The sequence below is a fragment of the Gobio gobio genome (genome assembly GCF_949357685.1).
Source record: "Gobio gobio genome assembly, chromosome: 13".
In the NCBI taxonomy this organism is placed as follows: Eukaryota; Metazoa; Chordata; class Actinopteri; order Cypriniformes; family Gobionidae; genus Gobio; species Gobio gobio.
This window is the reverse complement of record NC_137106.1, coordinates 42,693,427-42,720,533: the sequence shown is the minus strand read 5'-3', so window position 1 is coordinate 42,720,533 and position 27,107 is coordinate 42,693,427. Positions and strand designations below refer to the sequence as shown.

At 36.2% G+C, this 27,107-nt stretch overlaps 1 protein-coding gene across 1 annotated transcript; it reads right to left on the bottom strand.

Annotated features, from left to right (window-relative positions):
* Positions 1-426: 426 nt before the first annotated feature.
* Positions 427-26,566, bottom strand: znf292a (zinc finger protein 292a). Its single transcript, XM_079833374.1, has 8 exons — positions 26,236-26,566; positions 25,419-25,573; positions 19,182-19,260; positions 13,880-14,015; positions 13,549-13,751; positions 12,529-12,665; positions 7,590-7,728; positions 427-7,507 (listed from the first exon to the last, which is right to left on the bottom strand). Exons 1-8 carry the CDS (start codon positions 26,368-26,370, stop codon positions 1,013-1,015), a joined length of 7,479 nt encoding a protein of 2,492 aa, XP_079689500.1. The 5' UTR covers positions 26,371-26,566; the 3' UTR covers positions 427-1,012.
* Positions 26,567-27,107: the final 541 nt, after the last annotated feature.

Sequence of the window (27,107 nt, the reverse complement as noted above, 5' to 3'; positions counted from 1 at the left end):
TGCTGAGATCTCTTCTAAACTTTAGAGGAGACAAATGTGAGTGATCCAGAGTCTCTTTCTAAGGAGAAAAATCTGAGCAGTGTGAGAGTGTTATAGTTTTTGCCTCAGGAGAGAAGTGTGAAAAGCAGGAGACTCAAGCAAAAATCTCCATTTCGTTTGATTTATTTATCTTTCCTCTGGGTAGAGGAGGTTCAAACTTCAGGATCCATCCTGATGTGCCTCAGAAGTACTTGCAAAGTCAGAGCAGCTGCATTCACGACTTCATTCGGTGAACCGAGGTTATATGCATAACCCAGGGTTTTGATTGATTGCCACTAAATTTGATTTGTTGGTCTTGTTTGTCACTACATGCCCATGCTTAGTGTGCATACACTTTTATTATAACATTACACACAAAATACTTCACACATAGATTCTTTTAACATTTTTATTTGTCCCTCCTTATTTTGTACTTTGTCATTCAATTCTGTGCTATATTGAACATTTCACCTCATTCTTGATTTCTGGATAAAAGAACCTCAGAATTGCAAACACCACAATCCGACACCAAGCAGTCATGTGGATGCCACAATTTACACTGAGCATTCAGTTTACTTAAATTGAATGTTAGGTGGAAGACAAGTACATTAACACTACTGTTAAGTTAAAAATAAATACTTTCAAAAACAACAACAACAAAAAAAGAATACAAATCCCACAGGGATATATCATAACTTTTTTCATCCTACACAAAATTGTACATTTAAAAAAATGTTTTCATCTAATATTCATCCGAGAATTTCAGAAATACAAAATGGTTTTTTAACACAACCATAATGATACATCAAAATGTTAAATATTGTACAAAAGTTTTTCTTCTAAAGAACTAATCAAAATCCATTAACAAACAAAGTGTTGTAACTACTATAAATGCAAGGGAGTGTAACTGGATGTACCTGTCAGCAGCATGTGACACAGTATGTGGTCCTGAGAGCAAGGCCTTTATTTTATGTGTGTGTCTCTAATCTAACCATCAACTGTGCAGCCCCTTTTTCAGGATGACCATGGGCTGCATATCTTGAAGTTGCTTCATTAGAAGTTCAGAACAAGTGGATAGGTTTTCGTACATAACAATTTTAACATTCTTCACAGTCTCAATCTTTAGTGGATTTCTGAAATTAATGCATTGGACTTGATCTCTCTCTTGGATGATTGGCTGAAGTGTTCGCTGTCGTTTTGATGGATTGGATAGTGTGTCTTCACTGAACTTCAGGACAGTTGTCTCAAACTCTGAAGGCTTATAAAGTTCTAGTGCAACGTCTTTCTCTACTTCGTTCCCTTGAGAGCTAGAGGAGTTCAATATGGATCCTGAGACTTTCAGCATACATTTAACATGCTCCCCGGGGCAGTTACGAAGACTTTGCTTTCTTTCTTCACAGATTTTGTTTCTACATTCTGACTTTCGTGGACGACCTCTTTTCCGTTTGATTACCGGCATGGTTGTGGCAGTGAAACTTTCATTAACTAGAACTTCAGCTGCAGGATCTGGGCCTACATCTTGAGGACTGACGTTTGAATTCTCTGTTTGAACTTCATCAACAACTGTTTGCTCCACCTCAATGTTTTTTGAGGTACCATCTGCTCTGGGTATCTCACTGCTTTTCATGCAAAATATGAACTGGCTTCTTTGATCCTCAATGTATTGTTCTGTGAGGCCATGAGTGGTGTAATGTTTCAATATACTCTGCTCATCACTCATTACCAAATCACAACTCTCAATCATACATGGGTACTGTAGAGGAAGTCTTTGATTGCACATGGCAGATGCTTCATCACTGGATTTAAGTGCAGGCTTTTCTAAGGTCATCCGAAGGTTTTGGGCCTTGTCCTCTCTCTTTTTTGAATTCTTCCTCTTCATTTTAATATTGTTATTTGCAATATTTTCTTTTCCATTGTTAGAACTTGCACTTAACGTTTTTGCCTGAACATCATCCCCGATTCCATTTTTTTGTTTCTCTTTCATAGTTTCAAAAGTAGCATCATGTTTCTTCATAAGATGTCGAAGAAGGTTTGACTTGGTTGTATAGACTCTATCACAACCTTCAAATTGACATCTGAATGTGAGGTCCACACTCTCAAAGTCCCCGTCTGCTGAAACTTTTATTGCTTTGTGATCATTTTTGATATGATCAATGTATTTCAAATGGCATGTAAAGTGAGCAGAACATTTTGACTGGTCACACTGAAATGTGCCAACCTCAACACCGGATAACAATGCACTTGCCTTTTCCAATGTACATCTGTGGAGCAAAAGATAGTGTTTCAACAAACTGGTAACTTTCGACACTACTTTTGAGCATTGTTTGACTTGGCATCTGTATTCCTGCACTTGGACAACTCCATCGGTTTCTTTAGCACTGTTTTTTTCATCACGTTCTGACTGATGCATAGCTCTATAATGGAGGATAAGATTTTGTTGGATTGAAAAGGCAGCCACACATCCTTCATGCACGCATCGATATGGCCGGTACATACATTGCGCATCACTTGAATCTCCAGAATCAATGGTGCCTACTGGCATTGCAGTTGTCTCTTGAATATCAACCATCACATCTGAATGAATTTCAATTTGTCTGTTAGATTGTGAAGTTGCATTTTCTGTCCTTTCGTCTGGAGCATTCACTGTGTCAAAGAGAGGAGGACTTTCACCACTCAGCTCTTGCATCGCAAATATCCCTGGTTCATTTAATTCATTGACATGATTCTCTGCAGTCAGAAAGGGGTCTTTCTGCGGTGTTACACATGTAGCTGAAAGCCCTTCAAGATTTTTCTCTGATGCTTCCACAATTCTGCTTTCACAAGTCTCAGTGCTGGAAACTGTAAGGGACTTTTGTTTGGGGCGTTTCTTTTTTCTTTTGGTAACAATGTTGACTTCTCCTTCAACAATTGTATCAACAGATGCAACAGTCAAATTTGGATTGATTTGGTGTTGAACCTGCTCTGATAGGGAGTCATTTCCTGGGTCGGTGACGAGGCTAGAATGCACATTTTCTGACTTTGATGTAGATTTTCTGCTCTTTCTATAACCAAGACCAATTTTCAAGTGAGACATTTCTTCTTTTGAAAAATGGTGTACATTTTTGTAGTGGATTTTAAGGCCTGTGGTTCTGGTAAATGCCTTTGAACATAAATGACACTTGTATGGTGCTAATTTGTCGGGTTTTTTCTTAATTTCATTTATCCTGTCGTCACTGTAATCATGTACACGGCTAAAATGTTTAAATAAAGCTTCTTTTGTCATTGCTCCATAAACACAGCCTTCTTCACAGCATCTAAAGGGCTTTAAAACACATTTCTGCTCGTTTTGTACAGGATCTTCAATGGTGTGACACTGATCATTTCTGGTGACAGCTTTAGAGCTTTGATCATGCAGGTTAGTGCTCTCAGATTTGATCTCACATTTGTCTCGACTGATTATATCAACCAAATCAAGACGTTGTAATGCCCTTTCAATTTCCATGATTTTGCCATCTTCACCAGTATTTGCACAGATGATTTCAGCTTCAGGTTTGATTTCTATGCCAGTGTTTGATACAGGTGGATGGAAGAAACTGTAATTTCCAGTAATTTCAGAGGGGTCTTGAGAGGATATATTAATATTCGGGATGCTATCTGTGTCACCATGCAGGCTTGTTAAAGTGTTACTGTTAAAGGTATTTGATTCTGATTGTGCATAGATGCAGGGTTTGTGAGTATGCTCAAGTATGTCATTCATGGGGAGAGGCATTTGTGCCGTTGAAATATCAGGATCATTCAGAAAATCAAGAAATGATGCTGGTAAGTCAGCAGTAAGGTCGATTTCATCTACAGGTTTGCACTGGGAACGTTTTGATAAATGACCTCCAAGTGACTTTGTGCTAGAAAACTCTCTGTAGCACCTGCAACAAATGACTTTCCCATCCTGTATTATAGCAGGCCATTTTGCTCTCTTAGATGATTTAATTTTTTTGGATTTCGTAGTTTCACCAGAACCTGAAACATTCTGATCATCTGAAGGGATTCCTTCGGGTCCTTCCTGTGACAATTCATGACTACAAAAATCTTCTGGACTTTTCTCACCAGTCAGGGGGGCAGCACTAAAGAAATCTTCAGATGATTCCTTAAAATGAGGGGTTAAAAGATTTGACATAGGTTTGACATCTGAGGAGGGCAATGCATCAGTACTAGCAGTGCTGATTTCTTTGTTTGAATTTCCCAATGGCTCCTCTGAAATAGGACCTGCCTCTGAAGGCAAAGTTGAAAAATATAGGCTGTCATTCTGCCCAGACAAAGTGCTGATGGAAATATCACTGGGATGGTTTTGTCCAATCTGACTGAATCCAGGATTAATGCTTGACTCAACGTGTGACAAGTCACAAGTCTGTTCACTGTTAAGGGCATGTAGTACTCTAAGAGAGCTTGACACATATTTTGAGGCTTCGTTCATCACACTTGAGGGTGTGTGGGCATTCACAGAAAGGGGGATGATGTCATCATAAGATGAGGCAGATGCATAATCTAAGACTGTATCAGAATGGTATGATGGGTTTGTGTGCTGGTTGTCAGATAAAATTGTAGAGCGGTAGGGATGTACAGAAAAACCTGAATCCAAATTCTCCATTGCAGGTGTTGCCCATGTCTGAGTTGCTGGTAATTGCATCAGATCTGCCTGGTTTGGTGATGCTGCACTTTGAGTGTTTTCAAGCTGAGAGCAAAACTTGGCACTTATGGACTGCATACTATCGTGATTGGAGAAAACAGAGGAAGGTCTTTCAATCACAGAGTCCAGAAATGTAGTATGTTCAGTTTGTCTGGAACGGCTTGTCCATTTCACCTTCTGAGAACTAGTGGTTGTGCTCTCAGAGGATGACTTTTTTGCAGCAATTTCTGCAATCCTTTTGTACTTCTTAGACAACTTCCACTCCTCAAAAGCCTCAGAATGAACATTTTTGACATGTCTCGACAAACTTTTTGAGGTGCTGTATTTCCGTGTGCAGGTTTCAAATGGGCACACATGAGTCAGACCTTCTTCTCTGTCGGCTTTTGTCACTGATGACTTCAACGTGGAAGGCTTATGCTGACTCAATGTGGAAGGCTTAAGCTGACTCAATGTGGAAGGCTTAAGCTGACTCAATGTGGAAGGCTTAAGCTGACTCAATGTGGAAGGCTTAAGCTGACTCAACGTGGACGGCTTATGCTGACTCAATGTTGAAGGCTTATGCTGACTCAACGTGGAAGGCTTAAGCTGACTCAACGTGGAAGGCTTATGCTGACTCAACGTGGAAGGCTTAAGCGGACTCAATGTGGAAGGCTTAAGCTGACTCAACGTGGAAGGCTTAAGCTGACTCAACGTGGAAGGCTTATGCGGACTCAACGTGGAAGGCTTAAGCGGACTCGATGTGGAAGGCTTAAGCTGACTCAACGTGGAAGGTTTATGCTGACTCAATGTGGAAGGCTTAAGCTGACTCAACGTGGAAGGCGTATGCTGACTCAACGTGGAAGGCTTAAGCTGACTCAATGTGGAAGGCTTATGCTGACTCAATGTGGAAGGCTTAAGCTGACTCAATGTGGAAGGCTTAAGCTGATTTAATTTGAAAGAAAACAATTTCTTATCTTTCAAGAGTGTTTGAGTTTCACTGTCAGCATTCCTTAGAGCATCTAAATATACTGGATCATTGCATTTGACGGGAATAGGCTCCAGTTTTACATAGCAAGGTTCAAGATGCAATTGATTTGTACTTTCAAGACAATTAGGTGTCTCAGATCCATCAGGCTGAACAGCATTAGTTTGGGAATCACTTTTGCTTACTGTCAACTGAGCTGTGCATGATACAAGATGCTCAGGCTGTTCTGTGGAGTCTTGAGTAGTGTCTACAATACTTTCAACGGTGCATTTCCCTTCTACTGGGGTAAATTCTTGAGAAACCTCTTTAAATTGGCTTGGAGGCAGCTCTAAGGCAGGAATAGTCGGAGTTAGTACTTCAAGTTGAGATGGTGAGTCCCCATCAACAGCAGAGTGCCCCTTCTTCTTTGCATGTCCTTTCTGATGCAGATCAAGCTCAGACAGGGTGTAAAACACCTTATCACAGTTATGACTTTTGCAGGAGAACGTCATGTAGTGCTGTGCTTCATGATCATACAGCAAATACGTCTCATTGAATATTCTCTCACAGTTTGGATATGCACACTGTGCCTGAAATTCAGCATGTACTTTTCTGTGTATCAGAAGCTCGGCATGAGAGGAAAAGCTGCAATTACATCCAAGCTGAATGCAAAAATACGGCTTCTCGCCACAATGCATCTGTAAGTGATCATTAAGATGGGTCACATTAACAAACTGACGGTGACAATACTGGCACACAGCCTTCTGGCTCTGTATTTCTAGGAAATGTATTGCTTCCGGCTCATTTTTGTGGGCCTTAACATGTGCAACCAAATTCCTGAAGTACTTGAAAACTTTTTGACAACTTGTAACAGGGCATGAACAATTTTCAGCGTTGTTAACATCACGAATAGGGTTGCTCTGTTTGGGGGATGACAATTTAATTTTACTTTTGACATTTGTGCTGGGACTTTCGTTTGATGCATGTAAACTGTTATTGCAAATTGTCCCGTGGCTAGCTTTCACAGCAGTTTTGCTGTAGTGCTCTTCTTTTGTCAAGGTACTGCTGGCTGCAGTCAACTTGGTGTCAAAACTGGTACGTTTCTTGCTCACACCCATAGCAGCAAGGCGTTCCTTACATGACTGTTTCACATGTGATGCCACATGAGGCTCTAGAACTACCCTAGTTTCAAATGTTTTAGTACATATTGGGCAACGGAAAATCCCATCTTGAACATGCTTCAATGCATGCTTCACAATTCTGTGTCCAAGGAACTCTTTATCACACAAAACACAATACTGCATATAAGCTTGCCAATTGCGAAATCGAGCAGAAACAAATCCCATCTCTCTCATCTTCTTCATTTCCCTTTTCTTCTTTCTTTCTGATTCAACTTCGCTGAGTTCGTAAGTAGGACTATTGGCAAAATGTAGATGTTGATAATATTTTTCATCATGGTCATGGACTTCATTGTCTTCACTGTCAGTACATTTGTCAGTAGACAATATAGCGGTTGCCTCTTGACCCATCAAAGCAAGGCATTGACGTTTTAGAGTTTTCCAGTCCCAGAACTCCGGATCAAAAGGCCACTTTGTCTTTAAGGCCAACAACAGGTCACAGCGTAGCGAATTCAGAATTGGTGGATCCTCCTGCTCAAGCTTTTGGTCAGGCTCATTAAAAAGAGTCTCAACAGCATAGTAAGAGTCCAAAGACGGATTTATCAGGAACTCAGTGAGTTGACAAGCCCGTTTTACTTCCAAGTCTAAAGGCAGCAAACAAGAGATTGTTTTGCAGATAGTGATATTACACCCCTCGTTATCATGAACTCCCATTTTTAGTGCTTGAATGCACATTTCGATGCACACGGAAAGTCCATTTTTCTCAACCTGAGAAAACAAAAATATCATTGTCAGTGCCATTGCCTTGGTTTTTGTAACACACTGATATGAAAACAAAAACTTTTCTAACCTCTGCCTGAATGACTTTGATGAGGAGCAGAATATGGTACACACTCACAGAGAGGCATGCTAACAGTCTGCATTGCTCCAAAAAGGCCTGTTTTGATTCGAGCCGTATTAGAAGTTTACTCCAAAACAGTGTCAGCTCCCTGTAAAATATAAAGTATGATTCATATGCTCACATAAAAATTAAGTCAAGCACTAAAACATATTTAATGATTAACGTGTGTCTTTAAAATATACAGCAGGGCAGTATGATGAGTAAAATGACAATCACAATTATTTAGGTTGAAATTGTTTCATAATTGTTATGCTCACTCATGAAAACTTCTGTTATAATCAATAAAGCGATCTACATGGCCCAATAAATCTCTGATTCACACTGTGTCTATGCCTTGTTGATTATAACAGAGACATTTGCGAGAGTGCAGTCGGTGAGTATACACAGTCAGCCAGACAGTAAAAAACAATGATGATCAGTGGTTTTCTTATGTGCCAGTGATCGCGAAACACTTCTTTTTGAGTGTCAGGTAATGTTGCAGGTGCGTGCATAATTATTTTGCAAGTCGATAGGTATATCAGGAGGGTTGCAGTTCTGGAAAATGGTGGCACTGGCGAGTAAAGGGTTGCTGGTGGTTTTACACTTAATTCTTAAAGTAGTGCAGTTAATGTGTCTTTTCATTCCAACCATTTTTAGCAATCCTGCTGACCCGATGAGCATTTCATTGTCTGACAGTCACGCCTTGATTTAGAAATTTCTGTAGTGTTGCATCCTTCTCATGGCTATTTCATAATTGTTGACTTTTTAGTGTCAGTTATATATTCATTTGGCCTAATTTTGCACATCTGAATATAAGGTGTTTTTCTCTTTATGGGAAAGTCACAATTACATACCACTATGATGCATCGAAATGAAACACCAAAACCTAAATTAGTTTTCAATTAGCTGAAAATTAAAAATTTAAATAAAGCTTATTTAATAATAAATTAATTAATCGAATTTAATTGTCAAACACTCAAATAAAAACTGTGTTGTATACAAACATTTAAGTTGCACATTAGGCAGCTATAACAGGTTAAGCAAAAATATAGTGAATGTGTAATATGCACCATATTAAACATTCATTATATTTTTTCTATATTTATTTAAATGCTCCTCTCTAAACGTTTTTTGTTTTTCTTCTTATAGATAACTAATGAGCTATGGACATTGAATGGCTTCCCTGGGGTAAATGCAATGTCATGTGACATTGTTTGCAAGCTGTTTTACTGACACTCTCCATAGTTGAAACTGACTGGACGATTACATGAGAAATTATACATTTTAGTACGTTGTACTGTTTTTTTCAACACACCTTCTCATGTCCATTCATGTTTATTTTGTGTTATAATAACCATCTGTACTAAAGATGAAGAGATGATCGTTCATTGCGCTCCATGCTGCTGCTTGAACATTAAGGAGTAGTGTTTTGACATTAAAGAGTTTCAAAACAATCAAATTGAAAGCTGAAAGTTGTTCACGCAGTTAATGAAAACAGCTTAAACAAAAATATTGATCTTGAGATTTAAGAATTGATTAATTTATCAATATGAAGATCGAATAAAATCACAGTGTCAATTAGTGTCAATTTTGTCAACCCAGCTATTGTACACACAGCTGATATGTTTACCTGTTGTAGCTTATCCATGTCGTGCACATGAAATAGACACTAACACAGTCCAAATGCGCCATTGCAGCAGTTTCATTCAATGATTGGAAAAAATATATGATCATAATATTGACTTGCCTAATAATTATGCACACACAAGTATATATATATATATATATATATATATATATATATATATATATATATATATATATATATATATATATATATATATATATATACATACATACATACATATATATACATACATACATATATATATATATATATATATATATATATATATATATATATACATACATACATACATATATATACATACATACATATATATATATATACATACATACATACATATATATACATACATATATATATATATATATATATATATATATATATATATATATATATATATATATATATATATATATATATATATATAACCTCACACAATGGAAACACAACTGAATAGACTTAAATGACATGTTTAGTGAATTGCAGCAGGCAAAACACAATAATGTTTGTATTATTTATGCAACCATAGTGCACAGTGATTAAACATTAAAGGTGAAGCATGTAAGATTTTTCATGTTAAAATACATTCTTTTTAACCCAGTTTATTGTTCATTGACTACTATTAGTGAGCCAAAAACGTACTACCCCAAAAGTGTAAACTTTACTCCCCCAAACGTGTGGACACTGAGCCCTCAGGTACCATCAAAATATTGACAGCAGTCTGTTCTTACACTGCATCTAGACCTTTGAAGATTAAATAGGTCATGAACATGTCAAAGCGATCAGGGCACTGCGATATAATGTGTTACAATGGTTACTTCAATACCATACAGCATCATCATGCACCCGTTCAGAAAGACAATATTTTTATAATTAGAGATGCACCGATGTATCGGCCGTCAATATTTATCAGATGATTTTTGATAAATTAACAACCATCTGCAGATCGGCTATAGCATGAAAAAGTCAGATATAACAAACCGATCGCGATATCAAACCGCGATGTATACTAGTGTCTGCAAAAAGACTGTTTAAATATGAATCCTGCATGTTTTTGTGTGTCTCTGTGTGAATAAATGGCACAGACGTGCGGTTTCATTTACCTCACACACACACTGAAACGTGCAGTGCTTTTCAGCCTCTGCCGCCTCAATATATGAAGACATGAATGCATGAACCTCATCTCCAGTCATTTCATGAGCATTTTACCAACAAAATCTATTGTCATATCATAAACACACACACAGAAGCTTGAAGAACTTCATGGCAACCCGTCAAAATAAAAGTTCAGTTTAAGTAATTGTGACAGAAATATACTACTGTTGTACAGTAAAATTTAGCTACGTCTCAATGTAATAATAATAAACGTATTTAATTTATACAGTGAAGAATATGCAGTTATTTAACATTTGTTTACTTTATTTCTGTACCTGGAAACTGTTAAACCTACCTAAAAAGCACAGTTTATTTCATATGTATCTTTATTCTATTGTATTTATGCATTTATGTTGGCCTGCTGAATGTTAAATGGATCCAGTCTATGTTCATTAGAAATAATTTGATAAGTTAATGTATGTTTTTTTTTTTTTACTTTGCTGATTTAAAACATGACCAAAACACTATCTATTTTAATGACAAAATGTCAAATAAGAGGCAAAGTGACAAATATCAGAATCGGTCAATAATTGTTTGTTAAAATAGGTATCATATCAGGGCCAAAAAATACTATCGGTGCATCCCTATTTATAATGTTTACTCAGCCTCAAAAGAGGTGTGGCGCGTCATGTCAAAAAGTGTGCCTGGTACAGATATGTTGGATGGGTTTATTATAGGCCTACTCAGCTGCTTACTCATGACACATAGTAACAAAGCTTAAAATTAGTGCTGGGCATCGATTAAAAAAATAACAACTAATTAATCGCACTTTTTTCTGTAATTAATCGCGATTAATCGCAAGTTTTTAATATTTTACGTTTTTAATATTTTGATATTGTAATAATTTCAGTTACTCTCCAAATTAATGTATAAACAATTTAAAGACAGCATATTTTAAATATGTGTTGTATTGTCATATTTTTATGAATGAAGGCCAGTATCACTGATACTAAAGTGTCTATGAAACATTAATGACGTTACATTACAGTATAACTGAAAGCTCCCAATTTCAACATTTATTAGGCTTTAAAAAAAACTACTTTTAATTTAAGTGAACTTAAAACAGTCTTTACATAAACCCAAAATAATAAATGTTATATTTACCTGTGGCCTTCCCTGTTATACATATACAGAAATGTAATAGTTATCTTTCTTAACTGCATAAATAATAAATTAAATATAGATGAATCATCATTAAAGCTAAAATTTTCTCTGTTCCCGTTGTTCTTTGATGAACATTAATGACAGGCATCAGCAGTGCTCCTGTCACTTTAAGAACAGCCGCGGATCTCACGCGCTGTCCCGCACATCTCATTTCCTCACAACTCTTTAAGTTCATTTAAGACGTAATTTAACTAATTTAAGACTCCTAATATGAGAATACTCAAAATCCTCGGTGTTATTGTTTGTTCGAGAGCAAAAGAGAACTCGATGTGAGCAGGAAACTGACGCGAGTCAGTGTGTGTGTGTGTGTGTGTGTGTGTGTGTCCCTTGATTAGCTGACATGAGACGCATCCACACAGACAGGACACTGACACTGACACACACACACACACACACACACACACACACACACACACACACACACACACACACACACACACACACACACACACACACACACACACACACACACACACACACACACACACACACACACACACACACACACACACACACACACAGGACATTGGCATACAGCGCGTTCTCTTGTGTCTTGTCACTCTTGGAAGCATTTACATGAATAGGACCGTGATGATCATGTAACGCTAAGCAAAAATGGATATAAAAACGGACGCTGCGTTATTTGCGTTAAATATTTTAATTGCGTTAAGCTGAAAAAATGAATCGCCCGCGTTAACGCGTTAATTTGCCCAGCCCTACTTAAAATATTTGGGAAATTCTATTGAAATAAACCTAACTTTTAACAGTTAAGATATGCCTTCACAAGCACCCGTAAGAGCTATGTTTGTGATGTTTGAGTTGGTAGAGATGCTATGCAAGGTTTCCAAGGTTGTTCGTAAATATGCTATATTTTCCGCTAGGTGACACTAGTGTTGCAGAAATTACATACTTCACCTTTAAGAGTAAGAACAAAGGTCTTACCAGGCACAATAAGCATCCCCACTGAGAAGCTGGCGCTTGAAAAATGCCGTACAAAGACTGAGAGCTCCCTTCTCATCTTCCTCGGACTCCAAATTACAAATCATGTCCAAAGCCTCCTTACAGTCTACCTCCTTTATCTACCAAACATAACAGAGTGAATTTAGGTTACACATTAATTGCAAAAGCCAAGATTATGCAAATTAAATAAATAATAAAATAATAATAATAACAGATAAATGAAAGGGATAGTTCACATAAAATGAAAGTTTTGTCATCATTTCATCTTTTGTAATACAAATGAAAATTTGTGAAAATATTCTCTCATCATTTGTGTCCCTCTATTGAAAGTGAACGCAACAACAACAACAACAACAACAACAACAACAACAACAACAAATCCATGCATCAAAACCTACAAAAAGACATGGTAAAAGTTATCCATGTGAAAAGCGGTTTAATTGGAGTCTTCTGACAGACATGATCGCTTTATATGATATAACCGATTTAATTGAGGTTTTATTCAAATATAAACACTAAACAACACACAATCATAATACACATTGTTCCCGCTTGCCAAGCAAGTATAATTGAGCTTTCATGCTTACCATATTCGAAGAACTCTATGTAAATGCGTTGATCAAGGATGGGAGCATATTAAAAATATTTGTTTGTGTTCCGAAGATGAATCAAAGTCTTTTGGGATTGGAACCACATTTGAGTAAATAGTGAGTAAATGTTGACATTTTTATTTTATTTTTGGGTGAACTAACCCTTTAAAAATGATAACGATTCTATCATGACACAGAAAAGAGACATTCATATTTTGCAAGGCTAAATATTTTAAATATTAATTCTGAAGTTCAACAAAAAATTATAATTGTAGGAAGTAACCTCTGGAGGTGCCCAAACAGCTAAATTCAACAAATAAAGAGGGAGCAGAAATAAATGTGTAAATATGCTTGAACTACAGCATTAATACAATATAGACTGATTCTTTAAATAATAATAAAAACCCCTCACCTCTTGCATAAGTTCTTGTTGTGGCTTTATTTCACACAGACATACGAGGTAGATTTGTTTAAAGTTCTTCTTTCCTCCAAATTCAGGAAACTCTGCACATATCTTTGCTAGTATTGCAGCTTTATCCATTCGCTTCTGTTTGATGAGGTGCTTTATACGCATATGAAGTAGTTCAGGTCCTTCTCGAGATAAAAACTCATGTACTACAGAAGACGCACATCGAAAAAAGTTAACAATAGTAGCAGTACAATTTTAAATCAATGTCAGTATTACCAATTTGGAACAAATAAGTATGAACCATAAAAGAGAGAACGTTCAAAAATCATTTTACCTTTCTCTACATTAGGGATGTCACTTGAGAGAAGGCTACAGAGCGTGGCGTTGGACCACACACCATTCTCCTCCACTAGAGTGAACAGGGAGTGAAGCTGCGAGTTTCCATGTGCCTGAAGGATGTCATGCGCCATCTGCATCAAAGAAAATATCAACACAATTTTACCTTCCCATAACCCTAATATTCACTTGGTGACTGGTGACTGGAAGTTTTGGGACACCTGCCCTTAATTGCACATTAACTTTAATGACATCCCATTCTTAATCTGTAGGGTTTAATATGGAGTTGGCCCACCCTGTGCAGCTATAACAGCTTCAACTCTTCTGGGAAGGCTTTCCACAAGGTTTAGGAGTGTGTTTATGGGAATTTTTGACCATTCTTCTAGAAGCACATTTGTGAGGTCAGGCATTGATGTTGGACGAGAAGGCCTGGTTCGCAGTCTCTGCTCTATTTCATCTCAAAGGTGTTCTATCGGGTTGAGGTCAGAACTCTGTGCAGGCCAGTCAAGTTCCTCCACACCAAACTCGCTCATCCATGTCTTTATGGACCTTGCTTTGTGCACTGGTGCGCAGTCATGTAGCGATCCCCAAACTTTTGAAGGACCAGCACAACATCCTCTTGTACCACTGAAGAATCCATCTTCCATAATCTGGCAGTAAGTTTTGGAAGTTAATTTTGGAATTTTGGATTTTCTGGAAGATGGATTCTTCAAACAGTGGTACAAGAGGATGTGGAGCTGGTCCTTCAAGAGTCACTCTGTCTATAAAGCATGGGCGTCACTAGGCCCTTTTTAGGGGGGCTTCAGCCCCCCCCTAAACTTCTGTCCAGCCCCCCTAAAAAAATGTATGATTAACTTTTCAAACATGAAACTGGCGGGAGGCTTTGGCTTCGTCCCGTCTTTTAGTCTGAGTTAATCAGTGTGTTCTTCAATACGCTGTGGTGGCCCATAGAGCGCACGTCAGAAGCAGAGGTGTGTGCATTGATCTGAGCCTCATTGGTCTGTCACCGCTCATCAATGTCAAAATATTTGAGAAAACCAATCCAATCAGAGTAGGCGGCCTTTATGCTCACACAGAAGCTGCTGAGGCTGAGCGCGAATTTTAGCAGCAGGACTCGACAAGTGAGATATATGTAAGTAGCTAAACTAAACATTTCATATTTGACAGCTGCTTCTTTAAGTCAGAAATGTTAAACAAATGACAAAAATATTCAGGCAAATTAATAAACTTTTGTCTAATTTTGCCATTTTGATTTGAAATGTTATGTAATTTATAATTTAATTAACAAACAAGAAATATTAACAAAGTAATTTTAGTAATAAATGTGTGCATATTGTAAATTTAATAATTCCATGACCATGTGTAGCTCTCAGTAAATAGAAAAGCTAAACTTTTTTCAGCCTGTATTGGGCATAAGATTAGTAATGAATGTTGGCATATTGTGAATTAATTGAATACATTTGGTTAGGCTACCTAGCTTTCCTGTTAGCCTTCAGTAAATTAACATGTCTACAAAAATGATTCATAAAACATATAAATATCAGTTAAACATTTGTTTATTTTCTTCACTGACAAAAATGGAAAAACTTTATCAATCATACCTGCCCCCTGCTATTGTTATCTAATTTTTTGCCGTTCAGAACATTTTAAAATGCACATATGTAGATCATAGAAATCAAAATTTTCTCGAGGGTCCATGCCCCCCCTAACCTCACATTTGGGATCTCATTGATTATAAACCTGCCTACATTGTATGATTAAGGGATGTACACTATGGCCATGCAGAATGATGCATTAATATTTACTTTATAGGTATACTATACGTAATAATAAACAGCCAATATCCTAATATCAGGGTTCTTGCAGGTTTCAGAAAGTCAAATTTAAGACCTTTTTAAGACATTTTAAGACCATAAAGATTGGAATTTAAGACCTATACGACGCATTACCAAAATTATTTAAATCAAAGAAATAATAAAAAAAGCAATGACATTAGTAACCCTCCACAGCCAACAACGTGCCAAATGCCCAAAACCTTAGGCCCAAAATGAAAATAGGCTAAAACAAACTTGCCCTCAAATAGAATAGATTACAAAACAGCAAATTAATAGCCTAATAGAGATTGAACAGGGGATGCTCTAGGGAGATAGGATAAACTAGGGATGCACGATTTGGGGAAGATATCTAATTGTGATTATTCTGTTTAAAATGCAATTTATTTATTTTTATTTATTTTTTTACAAATGAAAAGTGTATGCATATAACATTTTATATATTAATGTTTATATATTAACGAGACTAATAATAATGATTATATTCAATAAATACAAATATTTAATTTTTTGAAATATTACTATTACAATAACATTTTAATTATTAAAAAAATTTAAAAATTAAAAAGTATTTAAGAATAAATATAACAATATAATAATAATACTAATAAAATAACATTTATATTTTACAGAAAACTTATTTTACAAAAAAAACCTGCTGGGTTACCTGTTAATATGCAGACAGCCTATGACTAAAAATCATTAGAAAGGTCTAAAGATTTATTGTAAAAAATAAAATAAAAAATAAAGAAATTCTGTGCTTTTTATCTGTGATATAAATTTCTTAAAGTCTATGTATTTAATATGAAATATGAGCCTCTTATGCATCCACTGTGGGGGAAAAACTGTACATTGGAGAAAAACATATGGGTTGTCATATAAATTTAATTAGAGAGAAGTATGAAACGAACACAATAAACACGACTGCATCAAGATATGGTGTATTTGAGTTCTTCAAGCCTTCACTATTTTCATAATAATAAGGTATGCAGTGCTGATTGAGTGCAGACTTTATCACTGTTTAGAATAATATAAAACAATGCATGTCTGCCTCATTCTGTCCAGAAAAATACAACGTTATTAATGCTGCCTTCACGTGCTATCGGAATTAGAAAGCGGACTATGTGGAATGTTTATGGTTGTCGGTGCATGGAGACTACAAATGATGATGGTTTTAATAAGATTTTCCCAATAAATAGGCAAGAATAACCTGGTGTCCACCATGATTCCTGTTCACTCCGACAACAAAGCACTTGAATGCAACAAGCTCGTAATCACGACTTCTAAAGTGGGAATTAGGAAATTTCCGATAGCACGTGAAGGCAGCATTAATGTAGACACGCAGGTAATTGCATTTATCACGGGATTTGTAGTTTTATCACCGAGTACGTGTACCAACACCCCCAGAAAGAACTACAACACACCGAACGAACGCTCTGAGGGCGGCGCAGCAATGACTCTAGAGCTCCGCTTTCGCGATTCGATACTTTTTTGCTACAGTGTAACGTTAATAACTTTCTGCAGCCAGCATTTCTGGAAATGAACGAGGATAACACTTTTTTTAAGACCTAACTAAATTAAATTTAAGACCTCGGGTGAAAATCTGGCCGTTTTTAAGACGTTTTAAGGCCTTAAATTTAAATTTTTTAATTTTAGACATTTTAAGACCCCGCGGGAACCCTGTAATATGCATACTAATAAGCTACTAGTTAATAGGGAGAATTGGACCCTAAACTAAAGTCTAAGCAAATTTTTTTTTTTTTCATATCCTCACTTGGGGCTGAGCCCCCCTAAAGTGAAAATCCTTGAAACGCCCCTGCTATAAAGCCTATATAAAACCAATCTTCATGTATTTTACAACACTTCAGCTTGTGATTCTTATTAAGTGGGGATAATTTTTCAGGATTCCTTACCTAACTTAAGTCTCTGAGACATCTTGCACTTCTGGAGACTCCAGGTAAGTTGCTCTGGAGACGCCAGGTAAGTTGCTGTTCTGGAAAATGGTGGCGCTGGAGACTAAAGGGTTCCTGATGGTTTCACACTTAAATCTTCACCTTAATTCGCCATTTCTTTTGCAGTTAACATGTCTTTTTTTCGCCACATAATAGTGTCTGACCCTGCTGACCCACTGAGCATTTCACTGTCCAATGTTCATGCCTTAACTGCAATTTCTAGTATTGCATTAATATTGTATCCTTCTTAAGGGCATTTAATAATTTTAGACTTTTCAGTCTGAGTCTGTAAAAGAAAATGTGCTTAGTAACTATGCACACCTGAATATAAGGTGTTTTTCATTTCCAGCCTTCATAATAAACAATTATATATCACTTATAAATGATAAAATACAAAATGAATAGTAGTTACTAAGATTAATGTGGTTTGGATTTGGTAAAATGTGCCTGGAAAAAAATTCTGCACGCAGTGTAAATGATTATATTTATTAAATGATTAAATGGATGGCGCCATATTAGGACAATAAAGGCCTCCCTCGACCTACCTGATAACCCTAACCGATAAACACTTTATTATTAAATACACGTTAAAGACACTTTATTTCCACGTTCCGAATACTTTCTTCATTTTTACTGAAATGCCTTTCTGATCTTATATGTGATGGGAAAAGGGAATAGAGCGAGTTCGGAAAAAGGTGGATTTAAATATTTTCAAAAAGTTGAATGTATATTTTCCCTATAAATATGGGTTTTGACTTGGTGTGTGCCAAATTTAGTGTTATTATCAAGGATTTTAAGGTATGTTTGCTAGGTGATTTTGTTTTGGAACGTTAAGAAAACTTAGAAAAGTTGACTTTGCTGACTCTATTGATTTCAAACAGGTGTAACTCATTCATTAATTCTGAAGGTTTTTTAATTGTAGAATGTAAAAATAACAAGAACTTTGTGTGCTCATTCTGACTAATTTTGCCAGCACAGGTCACATATATTCACAGTGAAATGAAAGCAATCATATGACTATACAGTTAAAAACAACTCATTAACAGACTTTCAGATGTAACTTCAGAGTGCAAACATTCTAGGAAAGTGATCTTGAGACATTCACTTGTTTGCTTGCTCAGTTGTAAGACCACATACACTCACTATAGACATTATTTGTTTCCTACTTGCACAATAGCAACCCTCATGTGCACTAAGGTTGTGGCATTCAATAGACGGCAAAGAGATGCATTTAAAATAGTTTTCCATGTTTAGTAAACCCATAAAGTCATTAACCAAGCCATCTAGTATATATTCTTTATTTGGACCTCTTACTTATTACATTCTTAAAATAACAATACTAATTAGTAATGCTGTTGTGTAATGCTTATATGAGTGAAATAATGCTTAAGTATAATTCTGCATCACAATTTAATGATCCAGGCCCATCCACCATTTACACAGATGCTGCATGTTACATTTGTGTAAAAACAAAAACAGAAAAAACAACAACATTTAATGAAGTCTCGTCTCTGACCTTGACTGAAGATTGAAACTCTTCCCATAAGGCACCAGGAATTTTCTTGGAGAAAGACAACAGAAGATTCAGACAGCTCCTAGCAGGGAACAAGAACATCTATTGAGTAAATTTCCTTTACACTATGTTCAAAATGACTGACTTGTTAACTTATGCACTGAAAGGCACACAGTGCACTATATGGTAAAATAGTGATCAAAAAACAGTAAGGACCTTTATGTACAGACATTGCACCAGAGAGAATTGCAGCTGTGCAGCAATTTGAACTAGAATGGCTGCACAGCTGAATTATATAATTATAAATGGTAATAATAATTATAAACAATAAAGAATGACAATGACATACTGAGTTCTGATGAAAATGTGGAAAAATAGCCTACATGAAGCAAGCAATACACTAAAATCTATCAGTATGAATATAAAACACCAATGGTTCTGCATACCAGGCAACATGAATAGTCTCTATTATTGTAACTGTATTATTTTAATATGCAATAAATATGGCAATTAGCATCTGTTACAGTGATTGTATCGAGGCTAAGTTTAGAGCAACATCTATGGAAACATACATACCATAAACTAAATATAAAAACGATGATTTAAACAACGTAAACTTTTTGTTAGATTTTTGACAAAAACAAAGTTTTATGAACTTTTTATGATTTTAGTTTTATGATTATAAACCTCAAATTTCAGCCTTTAAAACATGTTTTTAGAAAAAGGATGAGTCAAAATTATAAATGATTATATTTATATTCATTTAAAATATAATTACAAAAATAAAATATATTATCCTAATTGTTCTGATTTTTAGAATGCACAGCTCTTTTGTTCCATTGGCTGAATGCAAATGCTATTTCACTCTCTGACACTAGGTGGCGCTTATGGAACAGTAGAAATAAAGGGCAGGGTTCCCACTCTCAAAACACCAGATTCAAAGACTTTCAAGAATTTTCAAGAAGTGTGGGCACTGGGCACCCTGACAGGGGTAACTCTGGTAACCCCTGTATACAACACAGCTGCATTTTTTTTTAGAAATGGGACAAGTTCGCAGGTAGCTATATGACGAGTCTACATATTGCATTGAAGGTATATGTAGTATTCATTGATTTCAAACTACTCTGAAACCATGAGCCTGTAAAATGTGCAGCAAATGTGATCCTGAAGAGCTTGATTAGCTGGTTCAGGTGTGTTTAATTGGAGTTCAACTCTGCAGGACAGTGGGTCCCAGCAGCAGAGTTGAAGACTTAAACTTTAAAATTCACTTTAAGCTATATCAAGGGTACCCCAAATTTAAAGGGGTCATGAACTGAGAAAACACATTTTCTTTGATCGTTTGACATAAAAGAAATGTACTAATGACAAAGTTTCATAACCCAAAACCTTGTAAGTCCAAAAACAGGTTTTATTGAAACTAAGCTCAGAAAACGCCTCTTTTTGGATTGTCACAATATTAAGTCATAGTAGGGGTGCTATAAAGGCCAATCTCATGCTGACGACGCATAAGGCTATACCTGCCGTGAGAGGTATAACATGACATGCAGTGGCGCCGTCTCAATCTCTGTCCGCATGGGTAAAATAATTATAATGCTGAAGGTAAGATACAATAAATTTTTCTTTATTAAATAATTTGAAAACTTTCTGTGAGACGTAATTTCACAAACAATGTGAGTATATCACCGTGAGCTCTCTCTCTCTCACTTGCATAACCAAGGCAGTGTCAGATCGTCACAAAAGTTTATAATTTGTATTTCTTTTTAAGCCTTGTCAGTGTTTGAACCAATCAGCACTTGCATGCTCTCCTAGAGACTGAGCACTCACGCTCGCTCATTGCACACAAATAGGCCGCCTCACAAACAGCTTGTGAGTAGCAAATTGCGCTTAAATCGGCTTAAATGGTCAAATACACACAAATGTATGTACAAATTACCCTCTTGAGTAGTATGAACGTAACCACAATCAGTTTTGTCTTAAGTTAACGTATACACCTGAGAAAGTTGTGTAACAGATTGGATCTGTGCAGCTCTTTAAAGTGACAGCAGTAGGTTTTTTCGACTGGTAATTTTGTACATACATTTGTGTGTATTTGACCATTTAAGCTGATTTAAGCGTAATTTGCTACTCACAATTTTTTTTCTTTCTTTTGTTGTTTGATTAACATTAATGACACTCACTGCTCTTGAATGACTAATTTTTGTAACCTTAATTTTAAGGATTAAGGATTTTTTTGTATCTTTATTCCATTTTTTTTGCTACTGCCTGTAAATGGTTTATTTGTTATTACTTTATTACTGACAGTTTACTTGTCTGTTTTGTGAATTCAATTCAGAGTTTGAAATCAGGCTTGTGTTGTGCGTAAGCTATAGTGCAACAATTGCCCCATTTTAAAAACAAAAATGCATTGCATGATCAAACATTTAGGTGAGATAATTATATATTTTTTGAAAAAAAGTCTAAGCATATACGCTCTAGCTTAATGACAAAAAAATACTTTCATTATATTCCATTACACCACGGGATTGCACTTTTGGTTGAGTATTTGGGTGGGGTTGGATGTTTTTTTCCCCTAATTAAGTTATCAATTACATTTTTTTTTTTATTATTACCTAATGTCAACTTTTTTCATGCACATTTGTTAGGATACAAGTTTTATTTGTTTGCATTTAAAAAAAAGTGTATTACAAATTATCGTCTGCTAAATTATCTTCTGATGTATAGTTTGTCAAGCTAATTACTTACATCTGACAGTAATTTTGAGCTAATTTAAACAAAGAAAGCTTCAGTGCGTACTCGCACAGATTTTTGTGTTTAATATTCACAGATGCTTACAGAGTAAACTTAGTCTACTTACTTACACACAGCGGTGGAATCCGTTTCTTTCATAAATGAACAGCTTTTCATGGAGAATTATTCCAGGATTATTAAACGCGTCTCAAAACGATGTAGTTGAAGTTGGAATGCAGTACTTGATGTGTAGTTGATGTGTGATGCGTGGGCGTCGACTCCGGAGCCTCAGTATTTGAATCTCAATAGAACTTACGCTCCGTGGGCGTGGTCGCATTAGTGTATAATGAGCCGCTCAGGAACGACTAACATCTCTCTGCTTTCAAACAGATTATATAAACACAGAATATTTGTTTTTGATTTGGTTTACAGTGTTTAAAACCTGACATTTCAGCGTTTCTTTAGACATATGTCTCATGTTTTTGAGACAAGTATTCACTAAGCTAGAGGTCATTTTCTGAATCCAGGTCATCTGAATGAACGTCTTCGACAGAGGCTGCAGATCGCGCATCATGTTTGTTTTCTTTATTTTGCAAAAAGCACAACAATTTGTTTTTATTGTGACTGTACATAAAAAAAGAAAATAGAAACTTAACAGATTATAATGATGTATAACACTTGCCTGAATGATAAAAAAACGAGTTATTTGAGTCTCTTTGGCACTGATAAGAAAAAAAGCAAGCCGATCACGCCGGGTGAACCGTTCTTTAAAATGGGAGAGATATTATATATGCACTTATCATACAAGAAATCTTTTTTACCAGTGACAATTAACTTTTTCACAATTTCCTCAGGTTCTTTAAATTGGCCTGTTATGTGGACATGGCTTGGCACTTGGCCATGATAGCCCTGTAAAAAAGGGGTTTCGGAGCTAAGAGCAAAATCATTCAGCCAATTTATACTTCTGCGTCGAGTGTACGCCGTAGGCTACGCGCGTAGACGACGCCGTCGTGAGCATTTATACTTCTGCGCTGTTGTCTGCGTCAATGTGCAATTACACATGCAGACGCTAGGAGGCAGTGTCCTCGGGCATGTTGGTGTAATCAAGAGAACAGCCGAAGAAGAAGCAGCTTGTTGTGTTGCATCTGTACATTCATGTCGGAATATCAGCAGCAGTGAGAGAGCGGCTTTTCTTGCAGCTTGAGTTGTTGTATCTAATACAAATTAAGCATCTCTAGTTGATTAGTAAAGTTAAACAAGGCGATCTGGCGCTGGAATGTGTTTGTGAAATCATGCGGAGCTCGTGGCCGCTGTTTTCAGCAGCGATTGCTGTTGCGGAGACTTCATTCATGAAATGTACCCTAATGTGTCCCTGTTCTTGATATACAATTACTGATTAACATCTTTGGTTTTAATGAGAAAATAAATAAACTATATTCAGCGGATCTATGTATTTATTTACTACCATAAAGAATCGCTGGACTGCAAAATATTGTGTTATAGCAGACGTAAGAACTATCATCCAATTTCTGGACACACACACACACACACACACACACACACACACACACACACACACACACACACACACACACACACACACACACACACACACTCCTATCGCAGATTTTTTATTTATTTATTGACCTGAGGGAAGGGTTCTGGCAGACCAATCACAGCGCTTGCGGTCCGCGTAGAATTGACGCGTTGTTACATTTTTGGAGAGGTGCGCGTCAGGCTACGGCGTAGGGTACGGCGTATCCAACGCGTCTATGCGTATGGTACGCCGACCCTCTGCGTGCACTCGATGCAGAAGTATAAATTGGCCTTAAGAAAGTCAAAAGCTAGACTGGCAGTTGTGTTTTTCAATAAAACAACTGAAGTAAGGAGTTACTTCCTATAGGGCTGTCGCTATGAAGGAATTTCCCTTGCAGTGATTTCGAGTGGCTCAATATCATGATATGGGATATTATCGTCATATTATTATGCTATATAAAAAAGCTTGTTTGGATATTATTATATTTATAAGAGTTAGTTTCGATTGTCGAATCTGTATGAGCACTAACACATTACTCTGTGTGCACTAGACAGGCTATCAGTCAGTGCCGTTACATTGTTACACAAGTCTTCATGAGTGAGTCACATTAAACCATTCATAATATGCCAAAAAACTCTGATTCATTCATGAATGAAACAAGGTGTTGAAGATAATTTAACTTTGAGTGCCACTTCACAAGGCTCAATTGACGATTAAGGCGTCAACTGAGTAACGCTGAAGTTTCACTTCATGAACAGCGCTGACGCCAGTCATAGGGAAATCCCCATAAACATTCAAAGGATTCTATGAGAAATATATATTTATCTCTGGAAATATATCTTTATCTTCTGACAAGGGGTGTAATGATACATAGTTATATTGAGATATTTTATATTGAGATAACATTTTATGATATGATTTGTAATATAGAGTTTCCAAGGCTCAGCTTACTGTTTTTAAAAGCTATAATTCAACCAAACATGTACATGCTTCATCATTTACATCATTTATCACATCATTTACTCATCATTTACTCACATTTCAAATCTATAAGAAAACAATATGAAAGTGAGTAAATGCATAATAAATTTTTTTTGGATGCACTAACCATTTAGTTTGGTAATAGTAATTTTGACATGTGATCAGTGTTGGGTAAGTTACTCTAAAAAAGTAATTAATTACTAGTTACTGATTACATCTTCAATAGTGTAATTAGTTTACTGTACAAATTACTCTCTCCAAAAAGTATTTCATAACTTATTACTAATTACTTATTACTTTCTAAATCCTATATCGACCTCGACTAGTTAAGTGATTCAAAGATAAATATGAAACAGCTCTTTTAATTAATTAAATAAATATAAAACTACATTAATTATTCTAATTAACTGACCAAAGTATTACAAATGTGAGAAGGATACATAAAAACATGCATTTTAAAGTTAGACTTTACATTTTTATGGTAATTCCACTATTGTATTATATATAATTTTTCTACAGTATATACACAGTATTTTGTTAAATTACATCAGAACTGTAATTAAATTACAGAAAAAATAAGAGTAATCCTTACCTTACTTTTTCAAGGGGAAAATAATTAAATTACAGTAACTAATTACTTAGTAACTAGTTACACCCAACACTGCATGTGATTGACTGAATTGGTCATCTGAAGTGCATACGTGCTGAAATGGGACCCCTCAAAATGAAAATGCAAACATTTAAATCACCATATAACATTTCGTTTTAGTAGGCTAGTATGATTATTCAAAGCGTTTTAGATGGTTTATTCTTATATAGTGCTTTAAGAGCAGGAGAGGTGGGACATAGCAAGACATAGTTTTGCCATGTGTTTAACGTAACCTTAAGTTTTAATGTGTTAAACCCTCATATCTAGTTCAAATGAAATTCAAATATTAAATATTAACCCTTAAAAAAAAGACCAAGCATGCAAACCCATCCTGGTCTATACTCACCATGATAACTTGTCCAGCACATCTGTTACGTGTTCACATTCAGGGCTGAGAAACGGGGTAGCCTCAGCGCAACACGTTATAGCTACCGTGTACATCTCCAACAGAGGAAGCGGATCTTCATCTGGTCTCCACTGACATCCATGCTGCATCAAAACCTGAAATTAAAAAAAAGCCATAAATGAGTCCAAATTGTTCATATATTCTCTACTCTACTGCTATGGCATGATGATCAGTGATGGCCCAAAGCCAATAACAAAGGCATCTAAGTAAAAACAATGAAATATGGTATATCTGATGAAAAGTAGTGATTGATACATTATTACAATACATATGTGGATCAAATACAGTATTAATAGGATCTAGCACGATTAATTGAATCTGATAGTCAAAGACTTTGACAGACTGATAATTGAGAACACATCTGTTTTCTTCAAAAAACACATGATAATTACAAAATCACACCGATGTTGCATCAGCTGATTTTATAGACATATATTTATAATTAGGATTATATGATTATATATATAGCTTAAATAACTGTTCTGGGTGAAAGTAAAAGCTGCTGCTACAATAAGCTAATGTGTTAGCCATCAGAAGCTGTGACCATTCCATACATACAAACAGCATGACTGTAAGATTTAATGACTGTAAAACACAATCATGCTTCAGCATACGTCTTTTTTGTGTTTTCCCCATCACATGTATGAATGACTGCATTAGTATTGTTAGTTTTGTTATCGTTGGTGCAGCGATGCAAACATGCAGCATCGTCCACAAACAAAGACTGACAGATTAAAACGCATGAATAAAGTCGTACTTGACAGAAATCCCGACAAAAACTATTGGAGGCGTCTAGCGTCGACTCGGAACTCCTTTTTAATTCAGAAATAAGATCCTGAAATTTTTGTCTGAGGGCCACAGCCTCAGTCGCGCTGCCCTCCTCCTCCGCCATCTTCGCTGCATTCACACCAGCCCAAATATCTCAAACTACTACGGCCAAGGCCTGATCCAAATATTCATGACCCGTGCATTCACTGTTAGAGGGTTACCGAGCAACGTCAGCACAGCCTAATTAATATTCAAGAAAAAAAAGGCAAAACGCAACGTAACAGAGCGATGCCTACTATACATATTTAATATTTATGACTGGGAAGCAGTCGTCATAGCAACGGTTATGAAGTAGCCTACGTCAAAGAAACATAATTAATATTCAATCATGACCCAATCTTTTGTCATAGTAGTATTCGAAATGTCTCCTCGAGTAGGCTATACCGATCCGGCCATGAGGCGTCTCAATTCACAAAAAAATAACGCATTTGACACAAAATCAGTCTTTCTCTTAGCCTACTTTCTTTGAAAAAATAGCTTGCGATTTCATAAAACAATTTAAAAGAAAAACCTTGCGAGAACATTGTTTTTGCCCCGTGTGTCCGTCCTATCAAACATGTTTTTTTTTAATGTAAAAAAGAAAAAAAAAGCACACGTCTGCTTAATATAGACATGCTGGGATATCAGTCACCACCATATAATATAGAGCATTGAACAGGCATAGACAAATTATGGAGAAAAGAAACGAAGCAGCTCATAAGCAATCTTATTTTTAATAAATGTATTTGAACATGTATCTTACAGTGGCAACAAATAAACTCGGCAATTATCAATAAAAGAGGGCTTAAATTAATATCAAGC

Bases quoted from the DNA above. Each gene is read 5' to 3' on its own strand.
- znf292a (XM_079833374.1), bottom strand. From the start codon at position 26,370: ATGGCGGAGGAGGAGGGCAGCGCGACTGAGGCTGTGGCCCTCAGACAA. The intron at 25,574-26,235 runs GTACGACTTTAT...TTTTAATTTCAG, and splicing joins TTTGTCGGGATTTCTGTCAA to GTTTTGATGCAGCATGGATG. The intron at 7,508-7,589 runs GTTAGAAAAGTT...TTGTTTTCTCAG, and splicing joins TCAAAGTCATTCAGGCAGAG to GTTGAGAAAAATGGACTTTC.